This window comes from Nycticebus coucang, chromosome 7 (assembly GCF_027406575.1).
Source record: "Nycticebus coucang isolate mNycCou1 chromosome 7, mNycCou1.pri, whole genome shotgun sequence".
Taxonomy (NCBI): Eukaryota; Metazoa; Chordata; class Mammalia; order Primates; family Lorisidae; genus Nycticebus; species Nycticebus coucang.
The window spans coordinates 12,466,839-12,493,975 of record NC_069786.1 but is presented as its reverse complement, the minus strand read 5'-3'; the positions used below and the strand labels follow the sequence as shown (position 1 = coordinate 12,493,975).

The 27,137-nt window shown below is 44.5% G+C and overlaps 1 protein-coding gene across 1 annotated transcript in view; it reads left to right on the top strand.

The window, feature by feature from the left end:
* The window catches only part of CNTNAP5 (contactin associated protein family member 5), an 869,192-nt gene that overhangs the window by 473,877 nt on the left and 368,178 nt on the right, over positions 1-27,137 (top strand). Inside the window, exons 9-10 of the mRNA XM_053598220.1 lie at positions 11,920-12,069; positions 14,767-14,938. Of these exons, the coding sequence (XP_053454195.1) occupies positions 11,920-12,069; positions 14,767-14,938 (322 nt within the window). The remainder of the gene's footprint in view (positions 1-11,919; positions 12,070-14,766; positions 14,939-27,137) is intronic.

The following is a 27,137-nucleotide window of genomic DNA, read 5'->3' as shown; positions in this document are numbered from 1 at the left end:
ACGTGTGTGCATTAGTCTGCTCACACTGCTGTAACAAACACCACAGACCAAGAGGCTTGAATAACGGGAATGTATGTCCTCCCCTTGTGGAGGCTGGAAGTCTGAGATGAAGGTGTCTGCAGCAGGTGGAACTGCCTGGGCTTGCAGACGGTCCTCTTCCCCCCTCTCCTGTGTCCTCCCATCAGCTTCCCTCTGTGCGTGGCTGTGTCTGAATATTCTCTCCTCACGAGGGCACCAGGCATAACGAACCTCATTTTTTCATACTTACCTTTTAAAGACCATAGCTCCAAATGAAGTTTTATTTTTAAGTATTGGGAGGTAGGGCTTTGACATAAGAGGTTTGTGGGGATGCACTGAAGCCATAACGATGTGCATTCATTCTATGTCTATGCAATGGGCTGTTTGATGTCCTTCTCATCACTAGAATGTGAGGACCTAGGAGAACAATGCATCCTTCACCCAAGGCCGGGTACCATGACCTGCTTGGTGCAAGTCTTCCATCACTGCACGTGAACCACCATCTGAATGTATAGACTAGTGGAGTTGACCTCCAAAACATTTCCAAAGGATGTGCCTTTAACAGGAAAAGAAGAGTTGGTAGTGATTTTTAACAGTCATGTTACAACAATTATATCCTGTACGATGTGTCAAATTCAGGAATGAGTTATACTCGGGGGACGTACTAATTAGATAAAGGGCAGTGGAGCTCCCAGAGGTGGGAGGTGGCCAGCGAGAGAGCGCGAGTGTGAGCTGCATCACGGACAGTAGCAGTGCCCACCTGCACTCACAGGGGCAGCCAGATGGTTAAAGGCTACAGCCTTGCAATTACCAGAGGTGCTCCCCAAATAGTGCCCTTTTTCATACAAGTCATTTGTAGCTAGCCACCATCTGCACGTCAAGTAAACATGATGAGTCTATAAGCTTCATCCTCTGCTTCAATTAAGCTGTCATTAATGCTTCTGTGTTTTAGGTAAGAAAATGTTGATGATAAAAATCTCATTAGCAAAGGCAGGAAAAACAAAACAAAACAAAACAAAAACAGATATTCCCAGGGCCACGGCTGTCACAACAAGCTGTCTGGCTGAGCACGGAGTTCGAGTTTTGGAAGACAGGAATACGATGAAGCATGCATTTTATGGGAAACCGTGAATGGTAGTTGCCTGAGCCTCAAGATAATCAGGCAGAGGTGGGTGGGGAATGTTTACCACAGTAGTGATCTCTAAGGCACGTGCGGCTTTTTCAGACTTGGGTAATGAAAACAGGAGGATTTTATTTATTAACTTACTCTTCTTTCTCTACCTTACTCAAAAGAGAAATTGAGAGGACTGGATTTTTAGTATTGCAGCAGGTCAATCTACTGGTCAAAGTTGCTGTCACTGCCCTTGGTCTTCCATGTTTTCTGCTTTGACAATTCTCTTATATAGTTCACTTTGCTTCCACCCAATGCCGCAAGCTTCTGGAGTTTCTAGGCTGCTCTGGGTGCTCAGGTTGAACCTGTGAGTGGAGACGCTGCCCTTCTCCTCATAGGCACTGTCAGAAGCAATAGTAGAGAGGCATTTATAAAACAGCAGGGCACATGCTCGGCATTCCAGGAAAGCAACAGGAGGAAAGAGAGACTTCCTAGAAGAGCAGACAATACAGTTTAGTTTTGATCAAACGAAGAGGGAAAGAAAAGGCTGCGCCAATCAGAGAAGAGAAATGGGGGCAGATGCAGAGGAGAAGACCCCATGCGGGGCTTCAGGTCCCCAAGTCACGGAGGGCCAGGAGGACGGACAAAGGACAAGGTAGCACTTCAGAAAGGAATCACGTAGTTTGAGCTGTATCTTGAAGGGAGTTGGAAAATCTCTCTCTGGGAAGTTAATTTTTAGTGTGTAGAGGTTTGATCTGAGCATTTAAGTTTGTACAAGGGAAACAAAAACACCTTCACCATCAACCACAAGTGTGTCGCCACTTCCTCTCTGACACTGGTGGATGCAAAGTCAGACAGTCTCTCTTATCCTCTGATAAGGGAGGGTTTTCAGGGTACAGGTTACCTTGAAATAAGAGCCAGGCTTTAACAACCAGGAAAGGTCTAACCTGTGATTTAAGGCCAATGCTCCTCAGATGGGGCCTGTTTCTGACTTTTGGCGGTGGAGATTCAGCAGGTCCGATGCTCAATTAATCAATGAGCATTTGGAGAGGGCAGGGTGCTGCCCTGCTGATGCTGAGGGGGGTCCCCAAACACACCTCAGACTCTGACCCCCAGGAACTTATAATCCCACTGGGGAGACGAGACTTACATGGATGGATTGTTAATTAATACCACCCGGCAGTAAACGATATAAACCGAGTAAGTAGATCAAGCAGAGATGTTACAGGAATTTGGAAGGAAAAATCACTATGCATGAGCCTGCTTCTCTCATTTCCTGATTTATTAACTTATTCATTTATTCAATCAATCAATCAATCAATCATTCAGCACTTTCCTGATGCCCTCCTCTGTGCCAGGTGACTGTGATAGAAAGTCTAAAAACTTCTACGCCGTGTGTCTGTGCAGTTGAGGAGAGGATGTGCTAAGACAAACAGCAGGCTTTGGAAGACTGGGAGCTGCGTCTGGGTGGTGGGAACTGGGCAGCACAGAGGGGCCGAGAGGCTGGGAGCAGAAGCATCAGTTTGCTGAGTGTGTTTGCTCGGAGCGTAATGAACACACAGTGTACTTGGAGTAGAGAGGTTATGCAGGGATTTGGAAAGTAACGTTCGAAGGATAGTTAGAAACTTGTTTACAGAAAGAATAGATTGTCCAGCTAAGCAGTGGAGTTTCATTGTCTGGATTCCGTGACCCTATGGAGAGGAGTATTTGCTGTGAATTCGTAATAGCCTTGTTCTTTATATAATAGTTTTATCTATCAATGTGTTCTATGCCAGAAAGAAAACAGGTAGGCGATCCTGAAAATACGAAGTTATTGAGATAAAGAGTAGAATAAAAGGAAATTTTAAGGAATATGGGAATTCAGTTTACCATATACATAGGGAAGAGTTAGTAGATTTTGGTAATTGAGGCATAAATGGAGTCTAAGAAAAAAAAATAACTCAAGCTCTAAATTGTAGCATAATGGTACTGGTGATTATAATATTCTCTTTTACTATGCGATTGACATTTTAATATTGTCTTATTCAATTATTCATATATTCCCCGCTTTGAAACTGCCTTTGAACTGTTGAATATGAGAGGACATAGAAAAATAGCCAGATTAGGTTTTTCTGGAGAAGATAGAGCCTACAAACTTCCAAATCAAGCCTATCAATTCTGTTTCTATTTCATAGATGAGGTAACAGGTTTAGAGAAATTAAGAAATCTGTCTAAATTTCTGTAAATTGCAAGTGACAGGACCTTGAGCAAGGAGTAACAGGCAAATACAAGCATGTCAAGGAAATCCGTAACAAGTCATTTCCAGGGTTGAAAAAAGAATCTTCTGGGGACTCTGCTGGCCTGAGCTGTACCTCTGCAGGGGTGGCTGTGATGGCTTGCTCGAACCAGGGCTGGGACTTTCGGGTCCTGGACAACCACTCCTTTTCAGTGGTTTATCAACACCTTGCAACACAGATTATGATCTTACTTTTCCTTCTGTCTTCAAAACATAACACTCAGCAGGGGCATTGCAAGGGTGTACTGCACCCTTCCTGAGTGAAGGATGCAGCTACAACTGGGACTTTCACCTCACAAAAGCAAACTGTGTCACCTAATCTTGTGTGACATCATTTTAATTTGAAAGAAAATAAATTTAAAAACAGTAGAAAAGTCCCCTCCACAGTTTGCAGTAGGCCTTCTCTGCTCCTGGCCTGGGGTCCATCAAGGCCCCTGAGGACCCCACTGAGCAGCAAATGCAGCTCCAACCAGGGGAGCCCCAGCTGCACCAATCAGGTCTGAGAGAGCCCGAGGGTCTTTCTGGCCTTATCTAAGAACTACCCTCCGCTTTCTAGTCCTTTTCTTCCCTTCTTCTTTCAGGTAACGATTACTGTACTTTCTACCCTTTGAGTGTGAATGGGTGGGACCCCTCAGATTTTCTGGCTTGGGAGTGACTTGTCCAGTGTGGAAGGATGAGAAAGAATGTGAGCGTGAGGAGGTGAGAGCAGAAAACAGAGAGATCCAGCTGAGGTTTAAGAGGAGAAAAGAATAACCAGGTCAAAGGGGAATGGGTTTGATGGGAGGAAGGAGTGATGGGGAAGATGGTTTATTAGCCCCTATTTAAAAACGCAAGGGACCCAGGGCAGAATTCTTAATAGATTCAATGATTTTCATGCATATTTTACTTGAAAAGCTGGAAAAAGCACTGTGAGAGGGGAATATGGAAACTCCTGAGGCAGCTTAACTTTCAGTTCTGCTCTCCTTAGAAACCCCAGTCTTGGCTACTTTTTAGCCCTGAGGCCCTTGCCTGGGACTCCCTACCTCCTTCGTCACAAACCTACCCAAACCTTCCCTTTCTCAGAGGACACCCCAAGTAAAATGGAGCCTCTTCTCTTGACAGGGCTACGCTGCTTAGAGATGGCTCAGGAATGCTTCAGACAGGGCTGAGAAATCCCTTCTTTTTCTAACTGCCCCAAACTATTTGCATGTTTGCAGACTTTGGTCTGCTGCAAAAGTACCCCCTTCAAATATATCCTTGTCCTCTTCCCTGGCACCCGTGATGTTACCTTATATGGCTGTAAAGGGTTTTTGCAGACGTGATTGATTAAAGTAAGCATCTTGACATGGGGAGATTGTCCTGGATGATCCAGGTGGGCTCTGAGTGCAGTCACATGATCCTCCTGAGAGGGAGGCAGAGGGAGATTGGACATGGACATAGAGAAAGCAACAGGATGATGGAGCGGAGAAAGACTAAAGATGCAAACCGAAGACCAGAGCGATGTGGCCACGAGCCAAGGAATGCCAGCCAGGAAAAACTGGAAGGGACAAGGAATAGATTCTCCTCTGGAGACTTCAGGGGACAGTGAGGTCCTGCCAACACCTTCATTTCAGTGCAGTGATACTGATTTCAGATTTCTGGACTCTAAAGTTGTGAAAGAATAGATTTCTTTTATTTTAAGATAAGAAGTATTAAATAAATAAAATAACAGACACTCAAGTGAGATGAAGATTAAAGTGCAAATATCTGTTAGAAATTAGAGAAAATGAAGAGCAATAAAGAACCAAGAGGCTGTCAAGGCTCTGCATCCTCAAAATTACTTCTTCCCAGTGGTTCTCAACCAAGGGAGAGTCCCCTTCTCACTCACACCCAGCCTTCACTCCTCCCCGCCCTCACCCGGGGCACCTTCGGCAGTGTCCGGAGACCTTTCTGGCCTTGGCAATGGGAGGTTGTTATTGGCATCTAGTGAGTTAGGGCTGCTGCTACACATCCTCCAAAAGGGGGATACTGCAAGACCCCCCACCTCCAGCAAAGTAAAATCAAAGTGACAACAATTGGCTTAGAATTCAAAGGACAGACCTAATTAGACATTGTGAGAAACAAAAGCTGAATCTAATTATTATTATTATTATTCTTTTTTTGAGACAGAGTCTCACTTTATTGCCCTCCGTAGAGTGCATGGCATCACAGCTCACAGCAACCTCCTGCTCTTAGGCTTAGGGGATTCTCTTGCCTCAGCCTCCTGAGTAGGTGGAACTACAGGCGCCCACCACAATGCCCAGCTATTTTTTGTTACAATTTGGCAGGGCTGGGTTGGAACCTGACACCCTCAGTATATAGGGCTGGCGTCCTACTCACTGAGCCACAGGCGCTGTCCCCTGAATCTTATTTTAATTCTTCTCAGAAGCTAAATGATTCATGAAGGACAGGACTGAGGTTTGCAGTGAGCACTGTTAAAAGCAGAGTTGTCTGGCTGGAATGGAAACTGGCACGCCACTTTGGAGAAAGTCTGGCAATTCCCCAAAGAGTAAAGTATGGAGTTACTATATGACCCAGCAACTGTACTCCCAGATGTACATCTTAGAAAATTGAAAATGTATTTTCATAAGGAAGATTGTACACAAGTGATCATAGCAGCATTATTTGTAGTAACTCCCCAAAGTGGAAACAACCTAAATGTCCACCAACAGGTACTAGATAAACCAAAAGTGGTATGTCTGTATAATAGAATGTTATTCAGTTGTTAAAATATTCCAATGCATGCCACCTTGAAAACCTTATGCTAAGTGAAAGAATCCAGTCACAAATAGTGCATGTTGTATAATTTCATTTATATACAATGCTAAGAATAGGGAATCCATAGAGGTACAAGTCAATTAGTGGTTGACCAGGGCTGCAGGTGAGGGGGTAAGGAATTGGAGGGACGAGAGATAAAGGTTACAGAGTTCATTTGGGGGTGACAGATGTTTTAAAATTGATTGTGGTGATTGTCTAGCACTGAATCCACTAAAAACCACTAAGGTGCACACTTTAAAGTAGATGAAATGCACGCACGGTATGTCAATTTTATCTTAATAAAGCTGTTAACTTCCCCCCCAGCCAAATAATAATAATGAAAATAAATGCAAAGTTGAATTATCAGCAAAAAATAAAACTTTTCAGAGCTCCTTGGTCATCAAAACACTTCCGGAAGCTGGACAGCACTGGTGGCTTTGATGATGCTACCAGCAGAAGGAGTGCAGCCTGCTCCCTGATGCCTCTCTTTGAATGCTGGCTCCACCTCTGAGCAGCTGTACGACCCTCGGTAACCCCTGCATCCCTTCTGTGTTACATCTATCACCTGGGGATAATAAACTTGACCTCCAGGACTATTGAAGAAGTAGGAATCATACATTTAAAGTGCCTGGTACATTGCAGCCATTTAATATTGGTAGCATGTATTATTAGCTATTTTTACAATGAGGCTATTTCAAAGGTTCAATTGTAAGTTCCAAGTTCATTTTTCTTTATAGAGAAAACCTTCCAAGTATTGATACGATTCCTGGAGAAGCACAGGGCAGCCAGTATAACTCTCTCTTTTTATCTTTTTTTTTTGCAGTTTGGCCGGGACTGGGTTTGAACCCACTACCCTCGGTATATGGGGCTGGTGCCCTGCTCACTGAGCCACAGGCACCGCCCATAACTCTCTCTTTTTAAGAAACCTTTTGTACTGACGCTCTGGGCTGAATTCTGAGACCTGGGAGAAGCCATAAAGACATAAGAAGTAAAGGACAGACATTGTTTCTATCCTTCGTTTCAACTTAAATGGTTGGTTAGGTTTCTTGGAGGAGATAATAAAAAGTATACATTGTTTAAGAAACTTTTAAAATGTCAGTACTGTGTGGAGCAAAAAATGAAAATGACCTGTGATACTGTCATTCTATAGCATTCCAGGGTGGCATATGCTAGGTGGCAGTTTTTCCCCTTATCAAGACATCAATGGCATTCTTGGACATTATGATTTTCAATGACTCCCTTATATTCTGTATTCTGGGTATACCATATGTGACTTAGCTAACCTGCTGCTGTTGGAAATGCCGGTAGTTGTGAATTTCGTTATTGTATATGATAGTGTCATGATCTATCTTCGCCATAAATCTTGGGTGAAACCCTCTTACTATTTTAGGATTTTTTTTTTTTCAGAATAAAATTCATGGGAAGTGAGGTATGAGATTCGTAGAATTTTTGGTACTTTTTGGTATACTACCTTCCAGAAAGAATGTCCAGAATTAGGCTGCTCTGAGTAGCAGATGAAATTGACAATTTCCCTCTATACCCACTAACATCAAACATAATCAGGTTTTTTCTTTGCTGGTTGATAGATATCACATAATACCTGACATCCCTTTAAAGTTCAGAAACGTTACATTTGCCACCATCCACCTCTCTATCCAGAACCCAAATCCCACCTTTTTAAGTCCTGGTCCCTAAATCTCTTGAGTACTTAGCTCCGAGAGTGGCCCTAGAGACCCTGTTGCTTCCCTGTGCCCCTAATTGACTGTGTCCATTCTCTCAGAGCTTTTTATCTCAGGGAGGTTTAGGAGGAAAGCAATCTGACAGAGTGGATTCTGTCTAATTTGTGAATAATTAATAGCACTTCAACTTGTACCTTTAAAAGAGTATTCTTAATAACTAAATCTTGGAGAATCTTGAAGGGTGTTATTTTGGATCAGTTAACAGAATGAAGTGGAGAAGAGTGCCCGGGTAGAAAGCAAGGACGTTTAGAGGCGAATCTAACACTTCACTTGCCTTGGAATTGGTGCTGGGCTCAGGCCCCTAAACTAGTTGTGTTCTCCTGGCTTCTTTCCTCTCTTGTGAAGCTTCTAATGGAGCAGCTCCCAACCCTGGCTGCCACCGAATTCCCAGGGATCTTTGAACCTTTCAATGCCTGGGGCTACCCCCAGAAATTTGACTTAATTATCACACTGTGGGCCCAGCATTCTGGGTTTTCAAAAGCTTCCCAGGTGATACCTGCATCAAGAACTGTTATTCTAATAATTCTCTTCCATAGGGCTAAGCTTTTTACACAGCCTTCCCCTGAAGCGAGTAAGAACCATGTAAGAAAAGGACAAATCAAAGAAAAAAAAGGAGACCAGAAAGAAAAATAAATAAGAAAGGAAAGGGAAAAGCAAAGAAGAAAGGAAAGAAAAGAACCAACCCAGCAAATCCTCATTTAAGTACAAACTTAAAAGAGAGAGAAAGACAGACAGACAGTGATGTGGGGAAAGGACCAGACCATAGTGAGAGCACAGAAGCTGTTTCTGCAGCCTCACATGGAACAGCCCTTTCTCACAGGCTAGTTTCGTCTGTAAAATGATGATACCTGTCTAATTAGAGGGGATTGTCCCTGTGACCTCTGCATGTCTGTCTTCTCTGCCACATCCATGATGCCTATCAGGGTGCTTGGCCCTTGGGGACTATTAAGACCCCATAATGCTGAACTAGTTATGAAATTCCTTCCAGCCCACACAGTTTAGAGTTTACCTGCAAATGCTGGCCCATATGTTATGCAGATATATTCAAATGAGTATGCAAATGTAAGTACAAAGAAAAGACTTACAATTGACCATGCCCCTCAAATACTCAAAAGAAGCCAAGTGTTCATCACCAAGAAACACCTGACAGAGCCTCTACCTCATTAGCAGAGTCCCTGAGGCCAGGACCCAAACCCTGTCTGAGGACACCTATATTTAATAAAAAGTGGGGCCACCAGGCTGAGAAGCCTCTGGGTTCTCCCTTCTACCCCAAGCAGATGTTCCAGGCTGCAGGGAGGCTGCCTGCAAAGAACTGGCTGAAAACACAGGAGGTCTTCTGCATCTGGGCTGCTCCGAGCAGATGGGGCCCAGCTGCCCCCCTGCAGATGCAGCTGGCCTGATGCCTGGAGCCGCCTTCTCCCTGGGCAACCTAACCTCCCTGGCCATTCCAGAGCCCGGGGCACTGGCTGAGATTGTTGCTGTTTTCTTCCCAGTTGGTTTCTTAGGGGCTGTTCCAGTAGACTCTACCAAGGCAGGTCTGTTTTCCCTCTACAAGTAGCTCCTAATCCCTCACTTGCTCACTGTTTTGCTGCTGCTACTTTAGCCCAGACCCACCAAGAGTCACCTGGGGCCTCTGTGGTCCATCTAATCCTGCAGTTCTGCCTCCAGCCTGGACTCCCCAGTCCCCTATCCTCTGCAGAGCAGAGGATTCTTTGACTCAACACTTCCACCCCTATCCTTAGCATGCTAAAGACCCCTCAGTACTCCCAAGCTGCAAAGCAGAGACTTGTTTTTTTCTTTGAGACAGAGGCTCTCTCTGTCACTCTAGGGTAGAGTGTGGTGTTCTCATCTTAGCTCACTGCAACCCCCAAAACAACTGGGCTCAAGCCATTCTCTGGCTTCAGGCTGTTCTCTAACTCCTGACCTCAAGCAATCCATACACCTGGGCCTCCCAGAGTGCTGGGATTACAGGTGTGAGCCACCTCGCCTGAGCTGTACATCAGAATCACTGGGGAGCTTTTGAAAAAAATGCAGATACCTAGAGTCCCACCCCCAGAAATTCTGATGGAATTGGTTTGGGTAAAGAGTTCTCCAGAATTATTTGTCCAAAGACAGTGGCCACGCTCCTGTTTAGCCTGGCCTGTAAGAGCCCTGGGGGACTGGTCGGTCGCTCCAGGCCTCTCTTCCTCTCATTCTTCCCTGCTTCTCATTCCAGACCTTTGTTTCTTTGTGCAGACTCTTTGTCTCCTGTAACTCTCACTCTATGAGTTGTAAACTTTTTTCTTTCAATTTTCAAAACTTCCCTTCACTGTCACCCACTTCTGTGAAACACTCTTCACAAGGTGCTGTCTAGGCTTCCGCCTTCTCTGTCCCCGCATCATTTCTGGGTCTACTATGAATTGTTGTTAGCTTGCTTCTCTTTCTACTGCACCGGCCAGAACTCAAGGTTCAGTGTTTTAATCCTCATTGCATTTATCTCTTCCGTTCAGCTGTACACCACCCCGAGAGAGAGGCCATGCGACGCTCACATCCATCCAGCAACGGGCCAGTGCTGTTTTGTAGTTGCAGCTCGGTTTGAGTTGACACCGCTGGCTGCTTAGGATTCGCCTGAACCATTCTGCATTCATTGCCGTGTTAACTGGGGGTTCTCCCATCTCTCAGTGCAACCACTGTCCTCTTTCGCAGGGTAGGAAACTGAGTCAAGGAGAGGGAAGGCACCTCAACACGTAGAGGGCAGGGTAAATGACGTTTGAATGAAGAAGTGTGTGTTCTCGTCACAGACAAGACTTTGTGACCAGATTGGTTAATATCACGTGTTTTCTTCAGCAAGTGCTTCGCACTGACAGGAAAGTCTTAACAGAGGCTACATTTTTAGAAACAATAGTTGAAACTCTTGGTCGGCGCCTGTGGCTCAGTCGGTAAGGCGCCTTCCCCATATACTGAAGGTGGTGGGTTCAAACCCAGCCCCGGCTGAACTTCAACCAAGAAATAGCCAGGCGCTGTGGCGGGCGCCTGTAGTCCCAGCTACTCAGGAGGCTGAGGCAACAGAATTGCTTAAGCCCAGGAGCTGGAGGTTGCTGTGAGCTGTGTGTTGCCACGGCACTCTAGAGGGCCATAAAGTGAGACTCTGTCTCTACAAAAAAAAAAAAAAAAAAGAAGGGAAAAATTCTCCTGTGACAAAAAAAAAAAAATAGTTGAAACTCTCATAATTAGTTCCCAGTGCAGTTTTATCAATACTGTGGGTTCATAATATAGTGTGCACCGAAGGGTAGGACCAGAGAGAGAACTGGACGTGGGACCCACTCTTCCTCCAAATGGCTGCAGAAACAGAACTGCCTCATCTCATTTGATCAGTCATACGGAGTAGAGATTATGCTATTTGCAGGTGATAAAATCAAAGCATAGTAGGGGTTGATAATGTATGCAGTGTCACACAGTCGTGGACGGAGGCTACACCTGACCTTGTCTCATCTCCCTTCAGTAGGAGGCTGCCTCTGCCTGGCATGTCACTGGCATCTTGCTTTCTTTAACTACTTTAAAAATAATTTACTTTTCACTAAAAAACAGCATATAAATTGTTTTTAGGGAAGTGTGAAGAAACCAAAATTGCTTATAAGCCCCCCGCCCAAAGATAAACTTGCTGCTGGTAACATCTGAAGTTTTGTCATTTTTGTTGTTTCTTTTCTGGTTTTCTTCTGCATTTATACATTACTAGATCCATGTACACCATGCCTTCACTTATAGCGCATATGCAAAGTGGTGCTTTGCCCTTTCGTTTTTAAGCCCAAACTTTAGGGCAATTAAAAAAGAAGGAACAAAATAAAAGGAGAATAGAATACAGTGGTAAAATGAAGAAGAAATATGTCCCTTGTGAAACAGTGGGGGGTTTGGCCGGAGCCCAGCGAGGCTTGGGGTGTGCTCTGCGATGCCCACGGACCACAGCAGGCTGGGAAATGAGCCCCTTCTCTCCAGACCGCCCCAATCCATCATCCCTGTGCTTGCCCTTCATGTTTCTTTTGCAGGCAGCAACTTGAATGATGGCTTGTGGCACTCGGTCAGCATCAACGCCAGGAGGAACCGCATCACGCTCACATTGGATAATGAAGCAGCATCCCCGGCTCAGGACACCGCCTGGGTGCAGATTTATTCTGGAAATAGTTACTACTTTGGAGGTAAATTATCCAACCTTTGAGAGTGAGATAAAGGGGGAAGGGAGAATGTAGCAGGCAATTATTTCACTATAGTGATTCTCACTTTGTCAATTAGATCACTCTCCCAACATGCGTGGGCGCCCACGCGCACACACACACATATGCACACAGGCGTGTGCACCCACCCCGAGTCTAAAATAGTGAGAAGCAAAATCTCTCACAGCTGTGCAAATATAAATTATCTAGGTCAGTGCTGAGGAAGAAAAGAACTTTGGCTAGAAGAGCTGGTGTTATGTAACATGTCCAAAAGAGATTTTTGTAGCCATGCCAAGCTCTGTGATCGCATTAGAAAGGGGAAACTCAGCTGCAAACTGGGAGAAAAGAGTCAGCAGTACCTGAAAGAGGCAAAAATCAGGTGGGAAGGCACAACCAGTGTGCCCGGGGTCTAGACCACGCCGCTGCCAGTTTGCTCTCTGGCCTCCTGGCCTCTCCTTTCCTATGTCCCTGGACTGGGGCATCTAGGAATGGGGAGGAAGTAGAAGGCCCATGACCTTGGGGCTCTACATGGAGAAGCCAGTCCAGCTTCTGCCTTCTCTGACATTAGATCATTAGTCAGTTGTTTGAACTATGGAAATAATCTCTGAAGAGGATTTAACCTCAGTGGCTATCTGAGCTTGAGCTAGACACTTATAGTCCCTGAATGTCCTAATTTGGAACTTGAGGGGATAATCTCACCTTCAGCACTGCTGGGAGAGTTACGTGAGAACGAGGTCTAGATGGGCAGCACCGAGCTGGCCACGTGGTAGGAGAAGGCAATGTGGCTTTAGCTCCAACTGATAGTGGGATAGATGGGGGTTCAAATTACAATTGCCAATTCTTTCTCCATTGGGAAATTGAAGAGACATATTGTATAAAATGATGCAATCTTAATACTCTCTTAAATAGAATTTATAAATAATTTCTTGCATAACCAATGGAACGTAGTTAAAGCTTTGAAATACAAAAGGGACTTGGCACAGGTGTGGTGTGCATGTTGGAGTCTCACGATGGAGAGGCAGTGCGGAGCAATATCTTCGTGGTTTGAATTTAGGGGAGGAAAGGCCTCCACTCTAGATCTTTTCCATGCGTGCAGGATAAGAAATCCCTTCAGGAAGGGAATGCACTTCCAGTCTCTGTAAAGGTTTTATATGTCTTACCTTATTTAATTCATGCGGGAAATTTGTAGGTAGGCGATAAGATTCCCATTTACTAGATGAGAAGACAGAAGGCCATAGACCTGGTGAGTGGCAAAGCAAGGATTCAAATACAAATCTGTGTTCACGGCCCACTAGTGAAAACAAAGAGATGAAAGAAAATGTACCATCGAGGTTGCAGAGCAAGAGTGTTGGGGTCTCCAAACATATACCTGACAAACTCAATATTTTCCATAGTTCTGCACCTTATCAATATCTCAGCAACAATAATAACAACAAACTATTTCAGCAGCAAGGAGAGAAAGGGGATCTTGAATTTATTTCTGAGGAAAATGTTTTTGAATAATTATGATATAATAATCACCTAGCCTCAAAGGCAAAAAATGAGTGCCCTGCCCCGCTGAAGGAGAGTTCTCAGATAGGGGATTTTAGGGGGACAAAGGTTAGGGGATGAAGATTTACCTGTGATCTGAGTAGTGTTTAAACAAACGCCCCGCACGTAGACTGTAAACTTAAGGAGGGTGAAAAATGAGTTTCAGTAATAATAGTCAACTTGCATAAATTCTCCCTACAGCTTCAATTAGAAGTTGTAGCATCTCTCTGCATTTTATAGTGTGCCTGTGAGCTGTTAACCAGCTGCCGGGCTTCAGCCCAGCAGTGACTATCTATTAGAGATGGCTGAAATAATTCCCAATTATTTATGGGTTAGTGCCATGGTTTCAAGCTTGCATTCCCATATGCTCTGAACCTATTGAAACCACTGGGATGGAGTTTGCAAGAAGCACAAGCCCTCGAATATCTAGGATGCTCTGTATCTAGGCTACCTTCTTAATGAGAAGTGGGTGTGTCCTGGTTGCAAGCTATGCCAAATCATAATGCATTTTTTTTTTTAAAGAACACCCTTTAAAAAGGTATAGTGTTAACCTTTCACGTATGCTATTACAGCCCTTTAACTACATGCATTGAAGCCGTTAGTTCCCTTAAGGTCTGGATTTGCTTTGCACATCCCTTCAAAATTCCAGTTATGTTCCTGTGTGTACCTTACTCAGGAACTAAGCCTGTTAATGCCAACAATTAGCCAGACAATTACTCTGCTGCTATCCTTACCCAACGCATAATTGCCTTTGAAAGTGTAATTCAGAATTGCTGTTGTGCATTTAGATATGTGCTTCAGAAGTCCCAGGTAGTTGGAACGTGCTGCTTCCTGGGGCTGAGTGAAAGATACCACTCCAAAGAGTGGCAAATAGCTTACTAAGGTAAAGAAAAACATCAGAATGAGATCGATGTGACAGTGTTGGCACTCTCTTTACCACGCTTTTCATTTTCTCTACAGCGACTGAGTGCACCCTATTTTGTACCAGCTCTGTTGCCCTCCCTGAGAATGCGGGATTTACAATGAAAGGGCGGGCAGTACCTTGAATGAAAAAGCACCAAAATAATTAGACCTCAAGGGCTTCCATCAATAGTTCACCAAAGCAATGACGGGTCATTTCAGTATTCTTCATCTTTTTTCTCTGTCTCACAGGGTGCCCCGACAATCTCACCGATTCCCAATGTTTAAATCCCATTAAGGCTTTCCAAGGCTGCATGCGGCTCATCTTTATTGATAACCAGCCCAAGGACCTCATTTCAGTTCAGCAAGGTTCCCTGGGGAATTTTAGTGATTTACACATTGATCTGTGTAGCATCAAAGACAGGTAATTATTGTCTCTTCTCCTCTGTTCTCCCACCCCCTCCTCATTCTCACTGTTCTAAATATGAGTTCCTTTAAGCAAAATTCTAATCCACCAACATTAGCCACATTAGACATAATTGAGTCGCCTAATGGAAAATATTTCTGAAAGGATTTCAGGCCCAGAGAAAAAATGGTTTAAATTAGTTGAGTCTCTCTTCATGTTGACTTGCGGTAAATGGGATATGCAAATTAAATCAAAATACAAATTTGTGAAAGGATTAAAATTTTATGCATAAACAACATTTGATTACTTTGAAGTTAAGAGTAAAGCAAATAGAGGCAGGAATGAGTTGCCTGCTAAGCCATTTCATTCTTCGCTGCAGCGGGCATCCCCTCCAACACACACAGGTGAGCCTCAGACCCTCTGGGAGACCCACAACCCAGGTTTGGCTGTGCCTGCAGCACGTGGGACTGCAGGGTGTGTCCAATTCCTGCTGTCTCTAAGCCCTGCCCACTGCTTCTGTGGCCCAGAGGGGATGCCTCGGATCTTAGGGAAAGAGAATCAGAAACCCATACATCTAGCCAAACTCCATTTCTCTGTTTCTCGTGGAATATGGCTCCTCTTGCATTTCTAAATGCAAAGCCACACTGCAGAAAGCCAAAGAGGATGGACTTGCAATTTTTGGCAAGGTTTACCATGTTCTTCAGAGCCTACATCCTTCATTCTAATTCTCCTCACCCCGGGCAAAATATTATTTAACAAATGGGTGATAATAATCTGTGAAGTGCTTGCCTGTGTGTTGGTGATATAGGGCCTCTGTTCATCTTTCGCCAGGGAGTAGATGTGTGTTAGCCATTACAATAATGTGAGATGAATGACCAAGAAATGTACCTGTAATGGTTGGACATATGGCAGCAGTAACTTAGTGTGGCCTAGACAATGAGATCAAGGTTTCAGGAGGTGATTCTGAGTCAGATCTTAAAGAGGGAGGCACAGGCAGGCTCGTGGGAAGTGGGGAGGGAGAGGGAGATTGGTGGAGCATGGCATGTGCAAGGGCCTAGAAACAGCAGACAATGGGGCTCTGCCAGGATTTCATCAATTCAAAATCCCTTTTCTGTGCATTTACAATTTCTAATATTGAAATGCATTTTTACAATTGATGGTGTATAATAATGTAATTGGCAGCATTTATTTTTCTTAGTGGCATGTTAACTAATGGTATGTCTTACAATGAATGGTATCTTAGCTGCAATAAAATACGGCTTAGTGGAGATGGTGGATTGGTGTGGGTGGCATACCTAGTGTGAAGATGACCAGAATATGTGGGCCAGGACTTCGTGGGCCAGTGAAATTTGCCTTTATGTTCTCAGCAAGAATCAGGAAGGAAAGTGGTCAGATTTATAAAGAGTATTCAGAAAAGAAAAATGAGGAAGATGGATTAGACAAGAGCTGGCACACAACTGTGGAGGGGACTCCCCAGGGGAAGAATCCTGGAAAATTGAAGTGCTTCCACTGAGCAATACAGACATCAGCTGTGCAGAATGTAACCTCTGCTAATGTTGGGAATGACCGTATAATGTGGTGGAGCTTTATGCACCTGTTTTCTCTGCTAATACCCCTACTCGTGGGATCAACAACACATCACAAGGACTTCTTGGCTCTTCTGATTCTTTATTCTATTTGACCAGCTGGAGAATTGGGTAATAAAATGTGTGCTTTGTTAAAATGTGTTAGTTTAGAAACCTCAGAATACAATGTATTACAGAGAGTGGTGGCCACCCCTACAGTGTTTAGGAATGTTGAGTGGGAAACATCCTCCTTCATCAGCTAGCAAAGTCTTTTGCAAAGTGTGGGTCAATATGGGGAATATTTATCAATATGTCTCTTACGCTACTCAAGGAAGCTCTTGTTATTTTCGATTACATGAAAGTCATTGCCATCTACACCGCATCATTACTTTTGTGTAATTGTAGTCTTGTATAATTGTATTACATACAATTGTGTTTCGGTTAATTGTGTAATAAGGGACTGTGTTTAGTTTACTGGGTAAATGGTACGTTTGTCTTGATTTATCAGACTTTCCTAACAGAAGGGAAAGCTGTAGCAAAAGGCTTTGCTATGATTCATTATTTCTTGAACTTATATTTAACATTAATTGGAAAAAGGAAGGGGTTAGAAGGGCAGGTGATTTCTGAATCTGGCATTTTATTTTTAATTTTTTAATCAATGTGAATTTGATTTCATGGTAAGTACAAAGTCTTTGCCTTCGAGGAGCTTGCTTCTTGATGGGGAGGGAGGCATGAGAAGAGTCTGGCTTTGGTTTTATTACTGTGCTGCTGTCTGGAACGCCCACAGAGGGCAGCCTTAGTGGGCCTTTGCACTCCCAGGCCCCTCTCCTCTGCCCTCCCCTCTCTCCATGGCTGTCCCATCCTACCTTTCCATTTCTTCCTCCAAGTGAAGTGGGGTCCAACTCGCCCAGCTTCCTTTTCTTCATGGCCCCAACGGGGCATCCTACACATCTTAAGCTTTGTGGTGCAGCTCACATAGGAAATCCGATCTGAGAACTCCAGGACAGCATTCATACCAAGGGCACAAATGTTCCAAAATTTTCTCTCTCCCTCTAGTGGGGACCCTCTAGGCAGGTTTCCCCTAGAGATGGTGCCTGGTTACCCTGGTGCCTGCTGTCCAACTTGCACTATTTACAAACTACCTTTGACAAGTCATTTTTAGTAAAAGCTGGAAGATTCCCCTCTTAGGGATTAAGGAATTTTAACTAATCTGCATCTCAATAATGGGCAAATTACCAAGGCATCTGGCTTCTGGGAAGAACTGTCCTTGCCCGTAGCAGCTCTGGTAGCCTGGAAGTGCTGACACTGAGTGATCTCCAGTAGTTTCTGGGATGGCAGTGGCAGTGCAAGGACTGGATAGGACACGGAGGTAACTGAGATGGCAATGGACCATTTCCAACAGGCTCCATCTCCTTTGTACAGTCTTTTTAAACCCTTAGGACATGATGTGTAGCCAGACATCCAGCCTCATGTTCTTTCACTCCAAACCCCTGCTCTTCATAAGCTGCATCTATCTACCCCTTGGATGTGCAGTAGGCAAGACAAAATGGTCTAGGCTCTTGCAGGGACAGGTCACCTGTGATAACTGCTTCACTAGGTGAACATCTTTCTCCCAGCTCTGTGGCTCAGTCCCATAGGTAGGTGCTGAGTGAGTGGGTGAGGCTGACTTATGCACATCACTGAGTAGGCCTAGGTGCTGGAAGTGCTGTAGAGCTCTGGGTGGAGGGGGTGGCAATGGGGAAAACCAGGACCCAGACATGCATGTCAGCCTTCCCGAGGTCATGCAGGGTTGAGGTTGCAGTCAGGAGTTGAACATTGCTGGTGTTCTCTCCCTCGTGTACTATCTAGCAAGCAGGTGTGGAAACAGCAGTCGTCGTGTGTTTGTGGCTCTCAGTAAGTAACCCCAGCTTCTGCTCAGCCAGGTAGGTCTTTTCAGCACCCTCAGTAAAGAAGATTCTTTGTACACCCGTGTGCTTAATGCAATTCTACTTATAAGGGGGCCATTCCAAGTGGTGTGTAATGTCAGGCAGGGTCTGAGTGGAGCAAGGTGGGCCAGGTCTGGAGGTCTCTCTTCTCAGCATCCTTGTGGACCAAGCTAGTTGATTCTGGGAGCCATGTCCAGCCCTGCAGGGCTCAGGAAGGAGAGACAGATTATTAATGCTATTTGAGAAATTGAATAGGAGATAGGATCTAGGGTGTGAAGCCAGACCAGGAGGGGAAAGCAAGGATGCTGCTGAGTCAGCTATTAGTGGTGGGGAGAAGTGGAGTTATAGCTGGGAAAACTCTTGAATCCCAGCACACGTGCTGGCAGCTCTGACAGTCAGGAGGAGCATAGAACCCCAGGACAGGACACTGGCTGTTTAACCAGTGTTTGTCAATGTTTCCTCTTTTGCAAAATCAGGATCATAAAACCTACCTTTGTTTTGAAAGTTAAATGAGAGGGGGCTTTATGAGGGGTCAGTGTGAGGTCAGTGGGGTCAGTATGGGGGTCGTGTTGGGGTCAGTGTGGGGGTCAGCATGAGGGGTCAGCGTAGGGGGTCAGCGTGAGGGATCTGCTTAAGGGGTCAGTGTGGGGGTCAGTGTGAGGGATCAGTGTGGAGTTCAGCATGAGGGGTCAGGGTGGAGGGTCATTGTGGGGATAAGCATGAGTGGTCAGCATGAGGGGTCAGGGTGGGGGGGTCAGTGAGGTGGTCAGTGTGAGGGGTTGGGTGCTTAGCAGTGTGTCTAGTCTAGCATCTGATAGATTCTGGGTGAATGTTCGCCATGGTAATTCTGGGTGAATGTTTGCCAGCTCTTTAGTTCCCATGAAGAGAGGAGAGGCTCCTTCTGACACTCCCCAACTCCTACCATTGTAAGTGATCTCCAGTAGTTTCTGGGGAGATCCCCGCAGACATATTTCTCAAATACCCTCAAGTCAGCCTGCTCTGGGACTCCCTAAGGCTCTGATTTCCACTTGTTCAGAGGACTTAGAGCCCTTCTGGGCTACCAGCCACGGCCTGGAAAGCAAGGCTGTGATCTTCAGAGTTTCTAAAGCATTGATCTCAGGGCCCAAACCCGGGAGAACCCAATGAGCAGCATTTACTTCCAAGTTCATGCATGCTATGACCCTGCCTTTGCAGATACCTAAGTGTTGGGGCCTTCTTAAATCTTGTAAGCAAATTTGAGAAGGGCTTGTTAAAACACAAATTGTTGGAGAATAGAGCCTGAAAATTTGTATTTCTAGCAAATTCCTGGATTATCCTGTTCTGGGACTGGCCTAAGGGCCATGCTTGAGACCGCTGCCTTAAAGCTTCTAATCCTGGAGGAGGTAGGATTGTGTGGAGTCTGCAAAGGCAAGGTAGGTGTGGGGGAGACAGATAGCCCGGCCCCACCTAGAACTCCAACAGTTATCCTCCTGGCCAGAGTCTCCCACAGTCTCTGAAGAGTTCTAGCAGCTCTCTCTCCATGCGCACTTCTCCCCAGAGAGTGTTGGAATCAGTGCAAGGGACACTGTGGGGCCACAGGGTTTCTTCTCTCTCCAGGGTTCCCTGGTCTTTGTCACCAGCTCCTCCCCTGGTTTCCACTACAAACAAAACTTCTGTGAACAAAAATGAAAGTTATCAGATCCTCAGGTGTGTCTAAGTGAGGGGAGTGTAGATTTAGAACAGTTATGACTGGTAACAGGCAGAATTTATTTTTGTGCAAAAGTAACTTGCTAGGCTTCCTGCAAGTCATAGCTCGATCTTTTTTTGTAGACAAACTTTACAGCCTGTGTGGGGGGGTGCCATTATTAGTGAGAGTAACTTCACCTTCCCCCAAATAGTGTCAGCAAAAGTTTGTAAAGATGGATAATCACGGACTTGGCATGGTCTTCCTGCTCAGCAAAGGGCTTTGGTGGTCCCACGGCCCAAACAAACCTCTCTCATCTAGCAGTGCTGCTTGGGAAGGTCTGAGGATGTTGTCCTGCCCTGGGTTTGTACAGGAAGAAATGGGAGCCACGCAGAGGTAGCAAGGCCAGAAAGGGCTTCCCTCCCTTGGTCTTTGCTATTGCATCCTATGGAGACTTTTTGCTCTAATCCTTTCCTTTCTAAATCAAACAATTTACTTTTCCCAGAGTAGATCATGTGTGGAACGCTCATTAAATTCCTTATGCCAAATAGGTTATGAAATGTTGCTTCTCCCTCCATCATCATTTTGTTTCTCCCTCAATACACACTCTTTTAATAAAAACATCCACTCCACTCTCTGGTCAAGATTTTTACCTTTATTGGTTCAGGGTTTGGAGTGCTGTGAACACTGAAAGTTGGAAAGCGTTATGTTGGATAATCTCCCATAAACAGACTCCTGCTCAAAACCTACCCTATGTGTAGGAGTTTGTTAAAAACAGTGGGTAATATAAAAAGATTACATTGCAGGGTGACACATATGTTTTAGTCCTTCTCTAAAATTGAAAGCCTTTCCAGCGGGTGCCAGAAAAGCCACTGTAAGGGCAATGCCCACACAATCTGAGCTTCTAACTTTGACGTGAGAAATGGTACAATATGGTGTTCTCCCTCCACTCATGGGATGGGGCCAAAATCAAAACAAGATCGCTTCTGCTTTTTTATTTATCACTTGTGTTCCATTTCACGGGGGAAGAGGAAAAGTTATATTTTATGTAATAGTTACTGAGAAAACATTCTCTCAATTCGATTTCATTTAAATCTCTCTATAGCCTGCAAGGTTCACCACAGTGGTTCGCAAAACAGGACACCCAGGGCAGCGACATCAGCATCACCGTGGCAGCTTGTTAGCAATGTGGTTCTCAGACCCCAGCCCTTACCTGCTGGGCGGAAACTGGGATTGGGGGAAATGTGGGTTCCGATAAACCCTGCAGGCGATTCTGACACATAATCAGATTTGAGAACCACTGGTTTCTTCCACTATTGTCATTTCACAGATGAGACCACCAATTCTTAGGGAGTTCCAGGAGCTGTGCGAGGTCACATCACATCTTCAGTGTTACAGGGTTGCCAGGATTCCATTTCAGGTCAGACTATTCGTTTAATCCAGATAAATCTGAAGGGCCTGTTGCCAAGATACTGGAGAAAGAAGCAATGGGGTTGGGTGGCCTAGGTAAGACAAAGGCAGCGCAACAGAGGAATTGGGACTTAGTGGGAACTCGGAAATCGGCTGGGTTTTGGAGGTCAAGACAGGAGCTCTGGGTGCTCCCGTGTGAGAATGAGCAAGAGGTTGCACATCTGTTTGCTGTATTGGACGAACTGCCTGGCAGCGCTGGGTAAAAAAGAATTTAAATCAGGGTCAGGGGAAGCTTGCCAGCACATAAAATAGTTTAAAATCTTAGTAACGGGCCTTATTGATAGCTAATGTTTAAATAATGGTCTCTGTGAATGTGAACATTGTGTGTGTGTTGTGTAATTCTCATCAAAATGCTACAAAGTTGGTGACGAGATTAACTCCATCTTACAGATAGTAAAATGGAGGCATGGTGACTCCAAGTCATTTGTCCTAGGTCAGGCAGCCCATGCGTGGCAGTGCCTGGCCACATGCAGGAGGTCCAGTAGAGGAGATTAGGCTGTCTCTGCCCTGCACGGCTTCCAGCCCTGCAGGGAGGCGCACTGTCTATTCTACAGCAGGATTGTGAAGGAGAAAATGGTGTGTTTTCATCTTGTGTTAAAGTATGAAGGGGGTTGTAGTAAGTCAGGAAGAGAAGGGATGTGAAGCAGCACAGACTGGGGGTTGTCATCAGTGAGTTCGCTGTCCCCACCATGGGAGGAACACATTGAGAGGGACGCAGAGACAGCCCAAGACATTCACCTTTCTGTAGCCTCTGGATTGACGAGGGCCTAGAAGAACCTTGGGACTAGCCTGGAATGACTGTCTTGAGATGGCAGGTTTTGAGCTGAATTGATAAAGGGTGTTGCATCCAGAATTCCTCAGAAAAAGTACTGATTCATTTGCTTCTTAAAAGAGGACTTCTCTCCCCCCACCTATCTCACACCCCTTTGAATGTCAGTAGGGAAAAGGGGCTTTGAAAGGACATGAAACCTGGATTTCACTGGAACAGGTGACCTTGAACGAGTGCATCTGTGTGTGTTACCCACCTTGTTTCTCTCATCACTTGTTTTCATAAGGAAAGCGGATCATTATCCCGATAAAATAGTACTTCTGCATCTGTGCACAAGGAAGGGTTTAGGATAATATTTAGAAATGAACATATCCTACATCAAGCACACAAAGTGAACTTGGTGTGAGTTTAAAATGACTTGCTTTTCTTCCAGAGGCTTAAGGGACCTGGGCCCCCTGGGACACATGCAGAGTTGGCTTCCCTGGAGTTAAAAATTCCACAAGCCCATTCTCTGAAGTTTTGCACCCAGTGAAGCCTGAGATCAAAGGGCATGCCTCCCTTCCTCAGAGATACGGGCCAGAGGGTTGACGTACATTAACAACATATTGTCAGAGGTCTATAGGTGCTCTGCCCTGAGGAAAAGACATAGTCGTTACTTCATACTGAGTAAACTGAGTGAATGCTTGAAGATACTCTTCCATTAACTCTGTTCCCCTGTGGCTACTTTCTTCTTTATAATTTTATTTACACACCTGCCCAGAGATTAGTCAGTGTTTAGAAAAAGATGTTTACTGCAAAAGTGATTGTATTGATGTGGTAACAGGATATTTCTTTTCAAGTTGATTTCAGATAAGTAAACTGAGGTAATGATGAAACTAACAGATAATAGATTAAGTGTGTATGTAACTAGAAAGATATAAAATCAAACCCCTAAATAAAGAACTTCGCTACATGCCATCCCATCCCGTGTAGTCTGTTTCTTGACTTAATAATTACAGGAGTGAGTTTACAACCACAGCAAAGCTACTGTTCATTCGCATCTCTGGTCACGCAACAGAAGGGCTCCAAGGTGCCTTTGATTCATGGCAAATACAGAATGCCAAGCGAGCCCAGAGTGGCCTTCCATTCTCGCCCATTAGAAGCTGGTGAGAATCTTCCCCCACCAACTGGTAATGGGAAATACTGATGCTGAAAACATAGGCAGGATAGTGAACTGGGTGAATTATCACAAGCACTTCTGGAGATGAAAGATTCATGCCAAGAGCTATAGTTATGAGATGCAGGTTTGATGAGCGTGTTCTGGTAGCAATAAGAAAACATCTATCAAAATCCATAGGCGCCTGGAACATCCCTCCTGAGAAACACTGACTAAGAAATTCAGATGTTTTAGATGACATTGAAGCTGGGCAACATTTGATCCAGATAGAAACATGAGGAAAAGGTTACTTTAGATTCTCAATTCACTTCTGTGAGGCAGAAATCATTTCTAAATTAATAAAAAGAAGAAAGAGATTCCTTCTTATTGGTCCCTTCGTGTGATCAATATCTCAATAAGCTTTCATCCAACACCTTGATAGGGGCCTTGCACCTGCTTCTTATGTTCTCTGAAGAGCACTCCCTTGAATACATTTATTTTCCTCTCTTCTACTTCGATGTCCACTCATTGAACTCTCAGGGCAAAGCACCTGTAGCCTTTGTGTAACTGTCTCTGTTCCAAATGCATTCATTGGCTGCCCATTGTAAGCAACATTTCTAGACATAGTTGGAAGAGGAAAGGGATTTAATATGTTTTGATTTGGGGACAAAGCAGGTCTATCCTGCAATAAAAGGTTCTCACCTGTTTGTGTAGGGCAACCTACCTTTAAATGTAGCTCTCTGCTACTCACACATTGAATTGAGATCTCTCACAGGAAGTTCATAGAGCTCAACTCAGGCTTTGTGGGTCCTGTCATGACATGCACTTCTGACTGCTAAGCTAACCATCTGCTCTTGTGTTACCGGCATGATGGACCTCATGTCTACCCTCCACTTGAACCTTGGAATGCCCAAAAGGGAGCAGCTGCCTTCCTGGTTGGCAGATCAGGGAAACTGATATTAACATGTGAGGTGGTAAAGCCTGTGTTATTTACATTTTATCCCATCTTTGGATGCAACTGATCACTTAACCTCTTTGTATCTAACTCCCTCAGATGTTTTATAACTGCACGGTTTTAAGCAAAAGCAATGTACTATTACTCCTGCTTCCCTTCCGGAGTTGGGGCAAAGATTGACTGAGAGCAGAAAGATGAGAGTTCTTAAGAGTTGAAGCAAGAGAGACAGAAATGGATGGGGCTGTGTGTACACGAGCAAGCCAGATTTCAGAAAATCCAACCCTGGCAGAACAGGGTGACACGTCTCTCACTAATTTACCTGCATACATAACCTATTTTATTTTGCAGACAAATGATTAATGTTTTCACTAAATCTGAGTTACAGATTTGAAATCTTCCCTGTAGGTTTAGCTTCATCTTAAAAAGACCCCTTGGACGGGACTGATGGGCCCACTGCAGGGGCTTCCTCTTCTAACGTAGGGACGCACGGCACTTAGCAGATCTCTCTGCATCTGGGAAATACGGAGGAACAGACAACGGACCTGAGACTGCCAATTACTTGGTTGAGTGGGATTTTATGTGTTCCCAAATGTTATAGTCTCTGAACTCGTGTGAGTTCAGAGTTTGCACATCCAGAACACCATTGACATTATGACAGAATGTTAGACTCCCCTTGCTGCCTGCATTTACCCATGCTGAAAAAATATAATAATTTTGACTATAATAATTAGGTAGCCTGCAATTCCTGCTTTGGATGTCAGATTGGTTCTTAAGCAACTCTGGATTTATAGATTTGACCACATAATCATATTGAGAATGATGGAACCCTGAACTCTGAGATGAGAATTGTGTGTATGAGCATCAGTGTCCATGTGTGCACGTAAGCGTGTTTATATCCACGCTGCTCAGCGAGTCCTGGTGCATGCGTCTGACTGTCTTTGTTGAGAGACTGCCCAGGTCCTGTTGTTCATTTATCCAGTCTTTTCTGAGTGCTTACTGTGTGCCAGGCACTCTCCTCTTGCTCTGTGGGTCAAGAGGGAACAAGGCAGAGAGTCTTTGACTTTGGAGTCTGCGTTGTTGGTCTTCCCTGCTCCGGGCTTTCTAGTGTGCTTTGATCAGGGTCTGTTTTTACTGTTATGAATTATTTGTTCATTCATTCATCTGTTGTGTTGGGGACATCTCTTCCGGGCCAGGCACAAGGTAGCAGCTGAGGGTATAATTGATTGCTGACTACTGGAGAGGGTCTCTGACTTCAGACAGCTCCATGGAAGGGCACAGATTTCAAGCCGTAATCAGGGAAATAAACATATATGCTCTCCATTGTGGTGAGTGGCCTGATACAGAGAAAGAGAGCGCTCAGAGGAGGGCTACTTTCTAGTGGGGACGGGGGCAACATGTCAGGAATAAGGGATGTTGTTATGCTCAGACTCTCCAAAATTAACTGTTCAGGGATGGCTGTGAATCTTTACCAGTGAGTTCCTCAGAGATTTCCACTTTCCATGCTTCCTACAAACCTGAGCTCAACATTCTGTGTGTGTCCTCGGCTGAAGTCACTGTTTGCTGTGAGGGCTGAGAGGGGAGGATGCACAAAACTCGGCTTTCCTGAGTGGGAAGAAATCTTCTAAATGATGTTTTCACTAAAAACAATTTCCTCCCCATTTTCCCAAAACATGAATGTGCTAGGAATTACCACTCCCTTATCCTCCCTACTCTGTCTCCTAATGCCATGGGTTTAACATCCCGTAAGTCATTTCTAACAGTATGTGGGCTATATGCACACTTGGTGCAAAAAAAAAAAAAAAGTCTGCCTACTCAAAATAAACACCAGCGTAAAGGTGGGAATGATATCTGAACATGACAAGAGAAATCTGCATTTTAAAGGTCATTCCAATTACCACACTTAGTCATGTTAAACTGCAACTCTAGAGTCTGCATGAGAAGACCCAGGCGCGGAGGGGTGGATGAGAACATGTGGTTGGCAGGGATGTGAGCAAATACTAAGGAGAGTAATACAAATTACTGTTGTTTTCTGTGGTATTAAGTAATTCTTCAACCTCTGAGGCATCTGAGAAGTGGAAAAAAGCCATGCATTGGTGAAGAGCTGGGCAAATCCTCACGGGTCTAAAAGCCTAAGCTTCCACAATGGACTGTCTTCAAATCCACATTTTGCACAATTGTATAGGACCCATCCGAAGAGGTCCCAGTGATGACTGCTTGCCTGCTTCAAAATTTCCATTTGCTGGACATTGGAGAATCAGAAGGGGAAAGACAGGAGAAGGGTGCAGGATGAAAAATTGCCTGTTGGGTACAGTGTGCAGTGTTCAGGTGAGAAATCAGTAAAACCCTAGAAGTCTCCACTATGCCATGTGCAAGTCGCCCACATAAGAACAACAACAAAAACGTACCCCTTAAGTCTGTTAAATGTTTTTTATTAATTGCTAAGGAAGTTAATCAAAAAATAAAATAAAATTCTCATTTGCAACCACTGCATTCTTCACAGCATAGTAAATTCAGAATGCAACTTTTCTCAATAGAATCACCCTACATGTAGAACTGCTTTTGAAATAGGGAAATAAACTTGCTGGGATCTATTCTCTTAGAGATAATTTAACTAGTACCTTTCTTCACTCCCCAAATACATACATCTTTATAACTCTAGCTATTCTGAACATCGAATTCTGTAGGTCATTTCACATACTCTCTGGCATGGTAGAATCTAACGCATTTAAAAAAAA